The 16,834-nt window shown below is 38.7% G+C and overlaps 3 protein-coding genes and 1 long non-coding RNA gene across 4 annotated transcripts; 3 read left to right on the top strand and 1 right to left on the bottom strand.

Moving 5' to 3' along the window:
- The first annotated feature begins 978 nt into the window (after window positions 1–978).
- Window positions 979–10,634, top strand: LOC131308632 (arabinosyltransferase XEG113). The gene is made up of 13 exons (XM_058335587.1): window positions 979–1,447; window positions 3,082–3,354; window positions 3,479–3,684; window positions 4,681–4,786; window positions 4,990–5,246; window positions 5,488–5,623; window positions 6,379–6,473; window positions 6,569–6,622; window positions 8,274–8,387; window positions 9,513–9,611; window positions 9,706–9,825; window positions 9,961–10,047; window positions 10,147–10,634. Exons 1-13 carry the CDS (start codon window positions 1,273–1,275, stop codon window positions 10,312–10,314), a joined length of 1,890 nt encoding a protein of 629 aa, XP_058191570.1. The 5' UTR covers window positions 979–1,272; the 3' UTR covers window positions 10,315–10,634.
- Window positions 3,691–4,521, top strand: LOC131308636 (uncharacterized). The gene is made up of 2 exons (XR_009194517.1): window positions 3,691–4,319; window positions 4,350–4,521. It is a non-coding gene; the product is annotated as an uncharacterized LOC131308636 (long non-coding RNA).
- A 117-nt stretch (window positions 10,635–10,751) lies between the features above and the next one.
- Window positions 10,752–14,317, top strand: LOC131308631 (pentatricopeptide repeat-containing protein At4g19220, mitochondrial). Its single transcript, XM_058335586.1, has one exon. The coding sequence runs from the start codon at window positions 11,314–11,316 to the stop codon at window positions 14,173–14,175; it is 2,862 nt and encodes a 953-aa protein (XP_058191569.1). The 5' UTR covers window positions 10,752–11,313; the 3' UTR covers window positions 14,176–14,317.
- Window positions 14,318–15,152: 835 nt separating this feature from the next.
- On the bottom strand, window positions 15,153–16,722 carry LOC131308634 (uncharacterized oxidoreductase At4g09670-like). Its single transcript, XM_058335588.1, has 2 exons — window positions 16,198–16,722; window positions 15,153–16,076 (listed from the first exon to the last, which is right to left on the bottom strand). Exons 1-2 carry the CDS (start codon window positions 16,651–16,653, stop codon window positions 15,477–15,479), a joined length of 1,056 nt encoding a protein of 351 aa, XP_058191571.1. The 5' UTR covers window positions 16,654–16,722; the 3' UTR covers window positions 15,153–15,476.
- Between the last annotated feature and the right edge of the window lie 112 nt (window positions 16,723–16,834).

Below are 16,834 nucleotides of genomic sequence, written 5' to 3'. Positions count from 1 at the left end.
CTACTGAACAACTTTTTCTTTTTAATCATGTGACAAAAAAAATAACGATAGTGAAAATTCAATTTAAAAAAAAATACAAGACCAAGACGATTAACATAAGGGTTGTTTTTCGAATTTTCTCATATTTTTTGTGATGTATATAATAAAAACTTTAAAAATTTTCAACATATTTTTTATTATTCAATATAAAATGAGATGAAAAATATATTATATATGATGTATTTTAAATTTATTTACAAAAACAAAAGTAAAAAATAAAATTATAGAAATAGTCCCTCTAGTTTGCATGAAATCTCAATTTAGTCCCTCTGTGAGGAGAAATGACAATTTTGTCCTTCAATTCCGTTTGTTTCATTAACGCCGTAAGCGAGAGGGACGAAATTGAGACAGAATGCAAATTATAGGACTAAAAGTAACACAATTGATACTAGAGGGACGAAAATGAAAATTCATGCAAACTAGAAGGACCATTTATAAAAATTTCCCTTAAAAAAATGTCTTTTTTGCCCACAAAATAAAAAGTGTAACTGCATGCACTGACATTGAATTGATTATCACAGTAAAAGGTTGCTAGCGGGTGTACCGTACTAACCTCAGCCAACCCTGCGGATGTTAGCATTTGCCCAATACTTCTAATATTAAACCACTCATATACCACTGCCTGTTACGCATTCATGATTTTAAATTTGCAATGGTCCTTATATATCTCTATATAGTATATTAATAATTTCCAATAGTCCAATAGCAGTAGTATAAGGGGTGTTTCAGTTAACCCTTTTTTTTAAATTTTAAACTTAAATATAATAAAAATAAAAATTAATTTTTAATTTTTTTACACCGTATAAAAAGATCCTAATGAAATTTATTAAATAAAATATATATTGATAAAAAAATTATTTATATAAATATATAATTTTTAAATTTAAAATTATTTTAGTTTTTTAAAAATACATTTTTAAGAAACCGGAACACCCCAGTAATTTCGTTGACAGATTCAGACAGCCATGCTGGGTTGACTTTTCCCTCGTTTTACTAGCTAAGGCCACTGCACAGATCGGATTTCCGGACACAATAACAAACACAATCAAAATCCAAAACCCACCCAGTTGGATTAACCTTTGAGTTTACACCAATCCATACATAAATTTTGGTAATTTGATACGTACGTTTTGGTGGGTCTTTATCCAATTTGGAAGGTATTGTTGGTGTTGCTCAAATGGTAGCCGGAATTTGAGGAATCTGGGAGAACCCATTTGGGAGGAGGAAGAGAAAATGGGCTGGAAGAGTCGGTTGCAGGAGATAGCTAACTCCAAGCCGCTGTTTCTGACGATCTACGCCACCGTCATCATCGGAATTTTGTTCTCCTTCGTGTATGTCTTCTCCGCCGTTTACTCCGGCAACTCCTCCTCTGCTCCCTCCTCCTGGTGGCTCCCTCAATCTTCTTCCGGTAATTCCACCTCTCTCTCTCTCTCTCTCTCTCTCTCTCTCTCTCTCTCTCTCTCTCTCTCTCTCTCTCTCTCTGCATCGATATATAATGTATACCTCAGTGTATTAATATACTGTTGGTATGTTTCTGCTGATTTGTTTTTCTCATTGTTGTTGTCTTGTACATTACTGGCGTTGACATTTGATTCAGTGTTGTATATGTCCCTTTGCTGCTTTGATTCAAAATTGGAACTTTTTTTTTCCGTTCCAGGACTTACCCATGCTTAATACTCGAAGTTGAGTAAAAACTTCAATGAGCAAACTCAAATCTAACCATAAATTTGAGTTAAACCTTCATTAAGGGCATACATGTAAATTCGAGAGGGAGGAATTCATCGGCTTGGGTTAAAATTTGAGTAAAACTCAATTTAGTGTTGGTTTGAGTCAAGGAGTGGTGCGGGTTTTAAGTGGTTTCTATTCGGTTTGGATGTGAGTAAAAACCAGGTTAGGGCTGGAGGTGCTCTACTGTTTTGAATTTGATCTGTTACATTTGATTCTCTGAAACATGCGATGCAGTGTGAAAACGTTACTTGTTTTAATTTGGAGATTAAGTTGCTGGTGTGAAAAAAACGAAGCTCTCTTGTTTGGTAGGGCAGGGGATGAATTCTTACACGAATTGATACATAGGTGGATAAAAGCGCTTGAGCTGACTAACTAGAACTAGCAAGGGAATGCAAATGGAAACCTATTAACACCAAAATGACACCAGAGCTATCTCGTCAACAGAACTTTCAAAACCTGTGACGAGTGTTTTGCTCCAAGCTAAGCTACCTATCAACAGCTTCCATATCATTCCCCAGAACCAATTCTGGTTCTAATATCATTCTCACATTTTGAGATGACATTACAATGCATTATGCTCTGTGTTCAAAAGCCTTCCTCGGCTGCTTATATGTAATTTGTGGATTATTAAGCTTTGAGATTAATAAATTGATTTCATTATCTTTACAGTTGCATGATTGCTGTCGGAAGTACTACTGTTGATTATTTACAAAAAAAAAAAAAAAGTATTAATGCTGACGTTGATTTCTTTATCATTAGCAACAGAACAGTATATTGACTTAGTATCTTCCCACAAGTTACTATTACAGCTGTAATCTGAAAATGCTAAATTTGCTTGTGCTCTCGCCACAACCACAATTGGTTTGGGATGTCTATTACTGTCCCGGCCTAAACGAATTGGGTACTTGTAACTATGGTTGCAAGAGATTATTTAATGAGATCTGAACTGCTCTAGCGGTTGCCTTCCACATTCTGTTGCTATATTGATTGGGTAAAGAGCCTCATATTTTCAAGTTCACTTTCTACCAAGTGGATCTAGTGGTTGAACTTTCTTTTCTATTGGCATTTTTGGATAACTGTTTATTATTTTAATCTGCACTTCTTTCTTCCTTTCTCAATATCTTCATGTTGCATGACATCTTCTTGGCATAATGTTCCAAACTTCCAAGGCATAATGCATATTGTTTCTTGTTTGGATGAGAATATTCTAAGTTGCTACACTAAGCATACAGTTTGCTTTTTCCTCTCTTGTTACCTTTCATTTCCCTATTAATATTTCTCTTTTACTTATATGTGAGTCATATTCATATGTAGACTCTCCATCCGCTGCTCAACAGCCAACTGTGGGTGAAGCGCTGCCACCTGCACAACAGGCTCAAAGCAAATGGATGAAACCTATTTGGGAAGTTCCTCCTTCTGGTTCAAAAATGCCACCTCTGAAGACCTTTCAGTTGACAAAAGAACTGGTTCAGCAAAGGGTGAGAGATAACGTTGTCGTAGTGACATTTGGTAACTATGCCTTCATGGACTTTATCCTGACATGGGTCAAACACCTGACAGATATTGGCGTAGACAATCTTCTTGTCGGTAAGTTATAATTTGGGGGGTCTATGCATGTGGAATGGAAACTTAAGGATCTGAACTTTTTTCCCAAAGAAACCAGTTGCTGTGTTATGTATATGTGTCTAATGAAATTTATATGCTGTTCTAGGTGCAATGGACACTAAACTGTTAGAGGCTTTGTACTGGAAAGGAATTCCAGTTTTTGACATGGGTAGCCATATGAGCACTATAGATGTTGGATGGGGCTCTCCAACATTTCACAAAATGGGGAGAGAAAAAGTTATGCTAATAGATTCTGTTCTACCATTTGGCTATGAACTCTTGATGTGTGATACAGACATGGTCTGGTTAAAGGTATCCTTTATGGTTGTTTTCTTAATTGTCGTTGTTAGCATTCTCAACATACATCCACCTTTTCTCTGAGTAAAGGACTTATCTGCAATCATACATGTTTCGCTGGTTTTGTGCTAGATAGCTAGATACAAGTAGTTGGCCCATTGGCCATTGTTGACTTAACATGGTATTAGAACTACGGTGTTTGAGAGGTCTTGGACTCGCGTCTCTACATCTGCATTGTTTCTCGTTTCAATTCTTGTTCTTTGTTTGCATTCTGCATCTTTATGGCCATTGATGTTTGCATTTCCACTTGCAAGACGGGTTTGCACCAGAAGTTGCTGGATAGCACTTTAAGCTTTTTGTTCTCTCACTTCTCTGTTGTTAACATGGGGGAAAAAAGTTAGAAACTAAAATTTTCTTTTGTTTTAATTTCTTTCTTACATATTGTTGTTCATATGCTGCTCTTTCTTGTGTCGGTTTCCTCAGGGTTCTTGGTACCATATTTGTTCTCTGGCAGCTTATTTAAGAAAATGTGAAAGAAAGGACATAAATGATGTTTCCTTTCTGCTTTTTTTTTTTTTTTTGTGGTACAACGCAAATAGCTTCCTTTCTGCTATTGTATGTAAAATTTGGTTGCCATTCTGCTATAGTATGTAAAATTTGGTTGCTAATCGGCTGAAAAGATTGTTTCCTGTTGCATAATGAAGATCCTGAGTAGTGTGTGATGTCAACATTCATACTCTGTAACATGTATTGAAAAATAAGTCCTACGAAAAGTATATCCTACTTTGTTTACTCTACTCTTTGGTCTTCCTCGCATTTTTTCCTTTTCCTATATTTTGCCCAACACTTGCCGTTCACCGCCCCTCCACCTCAGAAATACGTTGTTGGTTATATTTCTTATCTAGTCCTTATGGAGCATGAGTTTATGCAGTTGATTTAAATTCATGCCTTCTCAATTGTCGTTTTTCTAATCATACATTATTTGGACCATTTACTATCTTCCTGGAGCAGAACCCCCTTCCCTATCTATCACGATTTCCTGAAGCAGATGTGTTAACTTCAACAGATTCAGTTGTTCCAACGGTTGCTGATGACAGGTTGGACGTCTGGCAACAAGGTGAAGACTATTCATTTCTGTTCTGTTATTTATTTCTCCATTAACAATTGTTACTCGTCGACGTTTTCTAGCCATGCATTGTACGGTAGTTGTTATCCAATACGCAATTTGCAGTTGGTGAAATCTTACTTGTGTGATACTCCAGGTAGCATTACTTTTCAGGAACTTGTTCCTTAATGAAACTTTTCTTTCACTTTGGGCAGTTGGTGCGGCATTCAATATAGGAATTTTCCACTGGAGGCCGACAGATTCTGCAAAAAAATTGGCAAAAGAATGGAAAGAACTGCTTCTTGCTGATGACAAAATATGGGATCAAAATGGTTTTAATGAACTTGTACACAGGCAATTGGGGCCATCTGTCGATGACGATACTGGACTTGTATATGCTTATGATGGCAGCCTCAAGTTAGGGCTTCTGCCAGCAAGTTTATTTTGCAGTGGGCATACTTATTTTGTCCAGGTACGACCATTAGGATGGTTTTTAGATATTTGCTTCATGGCCGCCCCTCATTGTTCCTTTTCTCTTATTCTGTGTATGTACAAGAACTCTGTTGCCTTACCTGATAACCTCATTTTGATGATATGTTATGCTCTGTCAAGTTGTCAACTTTGGGAATGTCTTGCTTGGATCCGAACATTTAGTAGAATAAATACTGTACAGATTTCAGATCATTTCTTAATCCCTTGTGTTGTGCTTGTAGGCAATGTATCAACAACTCAGATTGGAGCCATATGCCGTGCATACCACATTCCAATTTGCAGGAACTGAAGGAAAGCGTCATCGACTACGTGAAGGCATGGTATTTTATGACCCACCGGAATATTATGACTCACCAGGTAAGTGTTGCATAATATGTTTGCACATATTTAGCCTTTTGAATTTTCCTTTCGCAAATTGATTGCCTTGTTGCCTTTATAATCTGCAAACTGTTATTTGCATTATATGCCTCATCTATAGGGCCTTCATTTGGAAATATAGCTTTTGGCCTTAGATCTCACCATTGACGACTATTTCCCCAATACTAAAATGGAGTGTTTTCAATGGGAATAGGGTTAATGGCTTATTGTCTGTATATAGGGGGTGAATGTAGGGGGAGCTGGGATGTTGTCTTCTGTTTATCTGGAAGTACTGTATCAGAGACCCTGTTTAGGGTGATCGAAGAGGTGGGTAGAACAAGATTTAATCAATTGCCTCAAAGGCTAGGAACTGTGAGTTATCTTGTTATTGAAGAAGTAAACGCTTAGGAAATGACTTACCTGCAGAAGACATATAGAAGGTAAAACTCCCCTCTCAGGCTATTTTTCCCATCTGGATGGCAGCTTAGTGCAATGGAAAGCAGAAAGCTCCTTCCAAAGTGGCGTTGGAGGCAGGGTAGTCGAGTGGATCTCTTATTTATTGTTGGTTGTCACAAGAGGTGGAATATGGTGTTGACTATGTTTGGGATGTTGTTGGTATTCCAAAGAACAGCAGAATTATTTCCTAATTGAGTAATATTTAGATGAAGGCAAAAGTATAAACTTAATTCACTTTACCAGTCAACTTCAAGTTTCAACAATACTTCTGCAATTTATTTTTCGTGTCTCTTATGCAGGAGGTTTCTTGACGTTTAAGCCATCAATTCCGAAGAGTTTGTTACTGGACGGGGAGCATAATGTTGCGTCACATTTTTCACTTGTTAATTACCAAGTATGCATGTATTAACGTAATCCTCTGGCTTCTGTTACAATTTTGATTCTATTGTGTTTGCAGTTCCTTAATTTATCCATACATGTTTTTCTCAGATAAAGCAAATAAGGACAGCTCTTGCTATTGCATCTTTGCTGAATCGCATTCTGGTAAGAAGTGTTAAGACATTCTACATTTTGTATACTTGGGGTCGTTTTCGCCTGGGAGATCTCTGCTTTTATGGAGATAAACCAGAACATTCATGCCATTTTTTCACTGTTTTTATGAGTAGTAGTGTTGTGTGATTATTTTCTCCTATCTATTATCATGTTGGCTTGCTAAACCTGTGCTATAATAAATCAACAAAAAGACCACTTTTGGCATATTAATTCCTGAAGATTTTGTGGCAAGACTTGGTTCTTGGTGGGCCTGAACATGGTAGGATGCAAAAATGATGTTTGTCTCGTTTTGGTTATTGTTGTCATACTTTATTGTTTGTCAGTACCTTCCTATCAACTTACTTTTAGGAAGGGAGTAACATTGTTAGTTCAAATATTTAACTAAGGATACGACTATTTGACAAGTTTTAACTAACTAGGAAATAATTAGTTGACAGCACAATACATGGGAGTGCAATTTTGAATATGATTCTTTTCTCTTGGTCTTTAGTAACGAAGAGGGTTGAAAGTTTCCTACATGCCTATACATGTATATTTGATAAGTATTTGACTTGGGTACTCAAACTTTTAGGAAGGCTACTACCATCAATCCAAGGTGCTTAGTGGTGAAAAAAACTGACAAAACCAAACCAACCGAAAAAACTGGCTGAAAAAAACTGGATTGGTTTCGTTTTCCTGAGCTTTTTGTCCGGTTTGGTTTTGGATTTTGGAAAAAAAAAACTGAAACCGGTTTGGTTTTGGTCTAAGTAAAATGAAAGAATTTGAACCAAACCGAAACAGATACCACCTTACTCAGCAAACTTATAACACCCGTTTCCCTGACCCAATTCTGTCTTTTTTAAAGGTTTGGTGGATTTAGGATATATAAAAATTGTGTCTAAGCATTAGTTTAGGGCTTTTTCATGCCATTTTATGTTTTCTAGTTGTTGTTGGGCTTTTGCTTTTGTTGTTCTGGTATCAGGTACGTTGGTAAATTTGCTTCTCAACTGAGTATGTTTGTTTTATGTAGCTTTGTATTGGTCAAAAATCGAATAAACCATGTAAACCAGACCAAACCATATAAACCAAACTGGACAAAACCAAAGTTGTTTGGAGCGGTTTCGGTTTTGAATTCTCAAAACCGAATAAACTGGTATAGTTGTAAAATTAGTCAAGAACCTGACCAAACCAAACCAATTTTGCCCCTAAATGTACTGGGAAGGGTACAAAACCAAATTTAGACTTTCACTCGTCAAGTGGCTGCCTTAAAATGGCTAAAATTTGTGACTGTGGCCTGATAATTTCCGTTACACTGTGGATGCTGGTTAATTTCTCAAGTACAACATGCAACATTGTAATACCAGTATTGACTTTTGACAATGCATATTCTTCTGTGATGCAAGAGGTATTCTGTATGTGAAATAGCCTACAAACTCCTTTATATACTTATATTGGCTAGTTTCATATGCTATACCCTTTTCAGGTCATCAATAAGATTTTTTCTTACAACTGAGTTTCTTCGCAACAAGATATAGTAGTTTCATACGACTAGAAGATATGTGTCATATAGAATGTTGTTTCATTAACCAAATGAACTATACTGGGTGCAATTGCTGCTTGAAGCCTGTATTTTGATCTCTGTCCCCTTTATTTGTGGTTTTAGGTCATGCCTCCCCTATGGTGCAGGTTGGATAGATTATGGTTTGGACATCCTGGAGTTCTGGCGGGCTCTATGACGAGACAACCTTTTCTCTGCCCTTTGGATCATGTGTTTGAGGTACTGCTCTGTCTAATTATAAAATCAGGGGATGAAGCTATAGAGCCACTGTTCAAGTTTGTTTTTGTGTTTGCCATTCCCATTACCAGAAGTTAGCCAGTGGCTTAACAAGTAAGGCTAGTATATTCTAATATACGACCATGCCTCCTCCTTATTAAGGCAAACAGAAATTTGTCGCATTGTTCAAAGCAGTCTCATTTGATAGGCTTGACCGGTGATGACAGTTGGATCAGTAGGGGGAAGTGTTCCGCGCATCATGGTTATGGCATTTTGTTCCTTGATCATTTTTTTTGAACTAATTTTTTTTTTGCACATAATGGGTATGGATGCTTCAATACTATGATCTAGAAAATATATGACCTTCAAAGACCGTTTGTGCTTGTGTGACTATTGGAGGTTCAACATGATAACCAGTGCATTATGAAATCTTTCTTGGTCTTCATTTTTTCTTCTTCTTTCTAATCACATTTAGCGGGAAAATTGATTCAAGTATTTGTTCTGCTTGTTGGGTTTGTTAATGCTTAGGAAAAATGCAACATGCATTTGACAATCTTGTCCCTTTTTACCCCATCTAACATTTTCATTGGCTGATTACGTTTCATGTAGACTGCAAACTTGTCTCAGAATAGAAACATGGAAAGGCATTAATTCGACCAAGCATTTGCGATTAGCTTGGAAACTTTAGCATTGACATCTCTTGTCTACCTTCATGCATACACCTAAAGAAAATGCAGTAGCTTTGCTATGGTGTGGAGATATGTCTGAACAGTACTCTAGAGAAACTAATCTAGAAAGCTTAATTCATGGAATCCTCGTGGTTTTTTAAAGAACCTATCTTCGTCTAGTTTTGCTCATATTGCAGCATTTCCAGACCCATGAACCGGTTAATTGGCTGGTCCTTACTTGCAACTTGAGTTTGTTTTAAATTGAAGCATAGAGCTTGGAGTTCTAGCTGGCCCATTACAAATAGTTCGACAGAGTATTTTCTTCAAAAGCTACATATTTAGAACCTAGAGGGATCTGAAGGCCTCATGTTATCTTCTGTCATTTGCCATTGACTCTCTGTTTGACAAGCTTCTTTTTTTGTTTCCCTCTCTCTCTATAATCAAAGTATGCTGAATGCAGGTGAATGTCATGTTGAAAGAACTGCCTAAGGGGGAATTTGGACCCGGGATCAATATACGGGAGTATTCTTTCCTCGACAATCCAGCAGTACCCAGACAGGCATGTCAGGATTGACTTCATATGGATGGATCAAGCTTTTTTTTTTTGTCCTTTCACTTAGCAGAAAATTTTTCTGTCTTGAGGTGTGTTTCAGGTCAAGGAGTCATGGCTTGATGTACAACTTTGTCAAGCCGGATCCCAAAATTGTCAGGTATCAAACAGTACAAGCCGACCTGGGGTGCTTAAATTACCCAAACTCAGCAATGAAGAAACGGTATTACAGATTCCTATATAAGCCTCATCCTGCCTTATCTTCTTCTATATATCCCGATTACTCATTAAGCTGAATAGGCTGTGTCCAACTCTTTCAAACATTATACAGATTGAGTTTACTGGTTTGTTGTTACAGTTGAAAACGGCCTTCTCCTCATTCAAGGATGTCAAAGTCATTCAATTCTCGTCAATGCAGGATGCCTTCCTAGGATTCACTGACAAGGCAAGTGTTGATTTGCAAATTGTTTTCTAGTTTATTTTAAAATACTTTTTTTCTTTCATGCTTAATCATGTGGTGACATATACATGAATGTATGATCAGAAAAGGGAGGAGAAGTTCAGGAATCGCATGAAGAGATACGTAGGTATATGGTGTTGTGTGGAAAATCACACTCCCGGCCACATATATTACGACATGTATTGGGATGAGAAACCTGATTGGAAACCAACTCCTCCCCAAACTCGCGAAGATGATCATCCGCCCTGGTGAGACCTTTCGCTTTTTCTGTTTGTCGTTTTACATACGAAGCAGTGGAGGCACGCCGGAGGGGCAAAATTTCTGAAGCTGCTCTTTGCTAAACCCACAATGTGAAAACCAACAGAGCTGTACCCATAGTCACAGATGAGTGTATTTGAAATCTCTAGGCATGACTGTATAATGTAACTTTGAAAAATGGAGTTGTAGCTCTTGTATACCAGTAGTAGAGCAATTTTGTTTTTTTTTATATACATTTGAAATGCAAATTGACCAGAGGGAAAAAAAATTCGTCTCAAGGTGAAAGGAATAAATTTGCTCTCTTTAAATTTCTATTGCAGGTTATGTTCATTATTGGTAAAGTAATTCTTATCAAAGAACACCACCAAGACAAAGGCCAAGGGGATAAGCTTCCCAATCTATACAAACAGATTAATTAAAGAAACAAATTGTTAAAGCGTTCAACTGCAAACCAATTAATAATGAGTGGAGAGGCTGTTCGCAAAATTATTGTTCTATGGAAACCCTAGCTAGAAGAAGATGATGGCAGCTGTAAGGTTTCCACTAAACCCAATGAGTTGTTCCATGAAAGATTTTTATAGGGTTTGATGAACCCCTTAATTTCTATATCTCGCTTAAGAAGTTTCAAATCTGGATGCAAAAGTATCCAAAAAGTGATTTGTGAAAAGATGTATTTGGAAGCGATGATATCACGTGTTTTTTGTGATATTTATTGATTCACTCCTATATTGGTAATATTTGCGGAATGATCATTTGTTCATGAGTCCATCAAACTAAACACTCATATGCTTAAACATGACTTGAATTGATAAACAAACAGTAAAATATGATTAGCTTGGCTTATACTTTGTTTGAACGAGTTTAAACGAGTCAAAAGTTGAGCTGAGCTCAAGGTGTGTGGTTCGTTTAGCCGCCCCTCCCATATTCACATGTATCCGAAGGTTGAAATATTGAATACATGGCCACGCAGTAAAAGGAAACAACCCAGAGTGCATGGGTACCTGGGCGGTTGAGCCCAAAATAACACAAGCTGTCAGGACTCCAATCACCACCTTCCTGAAAAGATCATCACTACCGTTCCATCGAATCCACCCTAATAGAAGTCCCCGTTTTTACAATTCCAGCCACAAAAACCAACATGTCCTCTTACCCATCAAATCCTTTGTTTCTGTCCACAGATCTGGTCATCTGTCTTTTCATTCTTCTGCCCATCTTTCGTTTGCCTTCCACCAGTTCGACATTTTGTCGCAAAGAGAACAAAGCTCTGAAAATAGGGGTTTTTTTGATGCGCTGGTTCTTGTTAAATTTGCCGCCATGAAACCCGACATTGTGACTGCGACAATAGTGCATCCCTTAGTCCTCAAGGTTGGTGTTCTTGCTCACTTACCCACTTCCACCTCTCTCCTTATGATCTACGCAAGAGCTGGAGATTTTGATGGCTCAGTTGCATTATTTAGGGAAATTATTTATAAAGATGTGGTGCTTTGGAATGCCATGATAACCGCGTGCATTGAGAACAGGTTTTTTGGTGCTGCAATTGATTTCTTTGTGGAGATGATGAAGGGAGGAAGTGGGTTTGATTCCGGAACTCTTGTCATTGCCATTTCAGGCTTGACCCATACAAAAGAACTGAAACAAGGTCGGGTTTTGCATGGTTTGAGTGTGAAGGCAGGGATGCTCTCGGATTCTGTTTTGTGTAATGCTCTAGTGTTCATGTATGCACAATGCAGCGACTTGAGCTCTTCAGAGTCTATATTCGAAGAAATGCATTTTAGAGATCTTGTTTCTTGGAATTCAGTGATGACTGGTTGCCTTCATAATAACAATCCTGAGAAGTGTTTGCACTACTTGAAAAGGATGAACTTGTGTGGAAAACAAGCTGATGGTGTGAGTCTCTCATGTGCAATTGCAGCATCTACTAGTTTGGGTGAGTTGGTTATCGGTCAAGTTATCCACGGATGGGGAATTAAATTTGGTTACGAGAAGAGCTTCCATATTTCAGTTGCCAATTCCCTGATTTCACTATATTCTCAATGTGGACAAATTGAGGCTGCAGAGGCTGTTTTTAGAGGAATTTTTCAGAAGGATGTTATTTCATGGAATTCAATGATTGATGGGTTTGCCTCAAATGGAATGATTTTGGAAGCATTTGATCTTCTTCGTGAAATGCAGTTAAAAGGGTCAGTCCAACCCGATACAGTCACTGTAGTTGCCATAATTCCTCTTTGTGCTGAATTCACATTATTGAGAGAAGGAAGATGTGTTCATGGATTCACAGTTCGTAGAAGCACGGGGTTGTTGGATTTGTCAGTGGTGAACAGTCTAATGAATTTGTACATGAAATGCAATAACCTTAAGGCAGCTGAGCAATTGTTCAATGCAATGGCATATATGGATTTGGTCTCATGGAATACAATGATATCTGGGTACTCCCTAAATGGACACTCTAGAGAAGCTCAATTTCTTTTCAAAGAACTGCTTCTCCTGTCTTCATATTGCAGCTTGTCAACTCTGCTGGCCATTCTTCCTTCTTGCCATTCCCATTCATCTCTCCAGTTTGGTAAATCAATCCACTGTTGGCAACTAAAATTGACATTTTCAAGCAATAATCTTGCAATCAATTCCTTGATTCACATGTATGTTAATTGCGGAGACTTGAAATCTTCTGTGTTGTTGTTCACGGCTATTTCTGCCACGGCTGATATTTCTTGTTGGAACACCATAATTGCAGGCTGCTTGCGGAATGGCCATTTCTGGAAAGCCTTAGAGAATTTCAACTTAATGAGGAGGGAATCCCATGTCAGTCACGATTCCATCACCATTTTTAATGTTATATCTGCAAGTGGAAATCTTGGGTTGGTGTTGGAAGGAAAATTACTTCACGGGCTTTCTTTTAAGACTTTGGAAGGTATGGACATCCGCGTCCAAAATGCACTAATTGCCATGTATGGTAGATTTGGGGATATCGAAAGCGCAAAGTTGGTGTTTAACTTTTTCTCCAACCGCAATTTATGTTCTTGGAATTGCATGATCTCTGCTTTGTCCCAGAATAAGGATGGGAAAACAGCTTTAGAATGTTTTTCTACCCTTAGTTTTGAACCTAATGAAATAACCATTTCCAGTGTCCTTTCAGCCTGTACCCAACTAGGGCTGATGAGGCACGGGAAGCAGATTCACGCTTATGTTTTCAGGTTCGGATTTGAAAGGAATTCTTTCATTTCTGCTGCTCTTGTGGACATGTACAGCAATTGTGGAAGTTTAGACACGGCGACAGAAATATTTCAAAATTTACCTGAAAAATCAGTTGCAGCTTGGAATTCCATGATATCTGCGTTCGGGTTCCATAGCAACAGCCAAAAAGCAATTCAAGTTTTCCATGAAATGATCGAGTCTGGAACTAGTCCTTCTAAGAGCACGTTCATAAGCCTTTTATCGACTTGTAGCCATTTGGGGCTTGTTGATGAAGGTCAGTGGTATTACAACCATATGTTGGATGAATTTGGAGTAGAACCAGAAACTGAGCATCATGTTTGCATTGTTGACATGCTTGGTCGATCTGGACGGCTCAATGAGGCTTATGAGTTTATCGAGCGGATGGGAACGAAACCTGAGCCGGGGGTGTGGGGTGCCCTGTTAAGTGCTTGCAACTACCATGGGGATCTGGAGATGGGTAGAGAAGTTGCAGAAACTCTCTTTAGTTTGGAGCCTGAGAATGCTGGATACTACGTATCCATGTTTAATATGTATGTTTCTGCTGGAAGATGGAGTGATGCTGCAGAATTGAGAAGAGTGATTCAGGAGAAAGGGCTAAAGAAACCGGTGGGTTACAGTCTTATCGATGTGGGTATTGGTTGATAAGTGTTGAGGATGTCAGAAAACTATTAATCATTTGTCAAACAATACATTCGTAAAGGTATTGCAAGTTTTTCTTTTTTCATCCTTTTCTTTTCTGTGAGTTAATTCAAAGAGCAAAAAAAAACCAGATATGGATTATTAATTCTGGAACTGATTTTCATGGAATTGATTTTGGCAATTGTTGTAAATTGTTAGTAAAAAACTCCCCTGTACATAAGATGTAAGGCATACTTCGATTGGTCTTTTGGCCCGAGAAGGGTAACTGATGATGGGTTTTGCAAACTCTTTGGAGGAGAAACTGAATCAGTTCTACATGCTCTCTGAGATTTTTATCTGCAAAAACCATTTGAAAGTGCTTGTTTACTATTACAAATAGGCTATATGTCTGCTTGAAATCACCCTTTTACGAACGGATAGATCGAACCAAGTATGGTGATGAATAACTAAGGAATGACATTCTTGTGCACTGTTTGAGCGTAGATGACTCCGGTGGAATAAACTGCTCCATGATCCTTCATATGATGCCAGAGGATTTTCCTTTTCGTCAATCGCCATAGCGCCAATAAAAAGGTTCAGTCTCCAATAAGTTATTCATAATTGGTCATCTAGATTTCATTCTTTTTTCCCCAATAGAAGAAGAGAAGAATTCGTCGGGGGTGGGAGGGGGTGGACAGCGGGGTTTGAATGCTGACAGGTTCGTGATGTTGCTGCAACCGCTGGGCTACAAGGCTAGTACATAAACATCACAACTTGGGGGCCATTTTTCTCGCGAGATTGAAAGAAGAAGAATACTAGTTGCTGAATCTTTTGGAAATTCCTCGAACTTCAGAAATCAAAGTTTATTTGCAGAATGTTCTAGTCCAAAAATAGTGTGTTCATTCCATAGCTAGTAACAGTAAATATTGATTTTGTTGCAGATTAAACTAGCGTGGTATCTTGCTTTATGCACTCTACACATAATGAATTCCATGCTCGAATTTGATTTTCAAAGAAAGTAGGAAAAGGTCATTTCAAAATGCTAATAAATGACAGTTTTTTGTTTTTCTGATTCGTGTTTTTATCGATGTATTTTGATCCTCTCAATTTCTGCAATCTTGAACATAACATCTATGTTTGATAGCATTCAAACTGGCCTTCAACCTGTAGTGCCAGATCGTAGCATCCAGTTGAATTGCTCGACCAGTCTGGCGCACGGAATTTCAGAGTCATTGGCGACTTATTGACACAATGAGGCGCCCGCAAGTTAGGAAATTTATTCGCTTTCACATTGGAATAGCCTGATCATGAGTAAAAGTATCAATTTAACGGGTCACAACCTCAACAGGCTGACAACCTCTCTCAATCGACGCCTTGACTGCATCCATCACCTGTTGTGTCTTTCTGCTAATACTCGCCCACTTCTTCTCGGGTGTCAATCCCTTTCGCTCAATCTCGCCAACCAAATTGGCAAACTCCTTGACCATTAAAGCCTCCTGAGGAAGATCGTTCGCAACAGTGTGCTCACTTAGTATCGGTAATCTAAACTGTGAACCGCTATAGTAAGTCGCACTAGTTTCCTGGAAAGGAACAGCAAAGTCGTAAATGTGCAAATTCCCCTTTGTTCCCAGAACAGATAGGTCCATAGTCAAGTTGGTGAGGAAAGAGCAATAGAACGTCGCGATTTTCCCATCTCTCCAACACAAACAGGAGCCACAAGATAGAATCACCCCGGCTTCATTGAACTCAGGCTCTCGCCAAGCTGTTACGGTTTCCGGCAGTTCATAGTCGGCAGCCCAAAGGATTGCCTGGATGCAATACCACCCTATGTCGCCCAAGGCACCGAGGGCGTCCAAGTCAGGCTTTACTCGAATGTTGTTGTGAAGAAAATCACGGTCCGCTTCATACGTGAAGCAGCAGTGGATCTAGAATGGCACAAGCATATTCAACCTTAGATATCAGTTTCAACCATAGTCTTTAACAAGATTATGAATCCATTTTCTTTTTAACCATAGTGTTTTAACTGTTGAGTCCAAGAGTACCTACCGTCTTGAGTTGGCCGAAACGCTGGACGTCAGACAGAAGAGCTGTCATCTCATCGGTCCGAGGGTGATGCATCCACATGGTGGCATCCATGAATAGAACACCATTAGATTCGCACGCATCGAGAATCTCATCCAGCGCCGGCAGGTTCAGAGCCGCCGGCTTCTCCAGCAGCACGTGCTTCCTCTTCTTCGCGGCCAAGACGGCCCACTGGACGTGCAGGGTCGTGGGTAGAGGCATGTACACGACGTCAACATCAGGGTCGTCAAGAAGCGCCTCATAGGTACCGTAGATTTTTCCCGGGAAACCGTTTTCTACCGCGAACCTTGATGCCTTGTCGAACGAACGACTTCCTAGGGCATGGAGGGTGGAGCTTGGTGAGAGCGCAATGGCACGGCACATCTTACGCGCAATGTTGGCGCAGCCCATGATTCCAAAACGTACTCGTTTTTCATTCATATTCGCCGAAATTTTATTGATTAGTGTATGTTAAGATTGTAAAGAATGTGAAAGTTGCGTATCAATTTCTAGCCTAATCTAAGCTAGATAAATAGTGCGGTACAAAATCACAAGTTATCCTCAATAAATCTTAGTGTCACAGTTTCTTATTTGTTTTGATTGTGCATATGCGTTTCTGTTA

This window comes from Rhododendron vialii, chromosome 11a (genome assembly GCF_030253575.1).
Source record: "Rhododendron vialii isolate Sample 1 chromosome 11a, ASM3025357v1".
In the NCBI taxonomy this organism is placed as follows: Eukaryota; Viridiplantae; Streptophyta; class Magnoliopsida; order Ericales; family Ericaceae; genus Rhododendron; species Rhododendron vialii.
This window is presented reverse-complemented; position numbering and strand designations above follow the sequence as displayed.

Bases quoted from the DNA above. Each gene is read 5' to 3' on its own strand.
- LOC131308632 (XM_058335587.1), top strand. From the start codon at position 1,273: ATGGGCTGGAAGAGTCGGTTGCAGGAGATAGCTAACTCCAAGCCGCTG. The intron at 3,685-4,680 runs GTATCCTTTATG...TTCCTGGAGCAG, and splicing joins CAGACATGGTCTGGTTAAAG to AACCCCCTTCCCTATCTATC. The intron at 4,787-4,989 runs GTGAAGACTATT...CACTTTGGGCAG, and splicing joins GTTGGACGTCTGGCAACAAG to TTGGTGCGGCATTCAATATA.
- LOC131308631 (XM_058335586.1), top strand. From the start codon at position 11,314: ATGGGTACCTGGGCGGTTGAGCCCAAAATAACACAAGCTGTCAGGACT.
- LOC131308634 (XM_058335588.1), bottom strand. From the start codon at position 16,653: ATGAATGAAAAACGAGTACGTTTTGGAATCATGGGCTGCGCCAACATT. The intron at 16,077-16,197 runs GTAGGTACTCTT...GTGCCATTCTAG, and splicing joins GTTTCGGCCAACTCAAGACG to ATCCACTGCTGCTTCACGTA.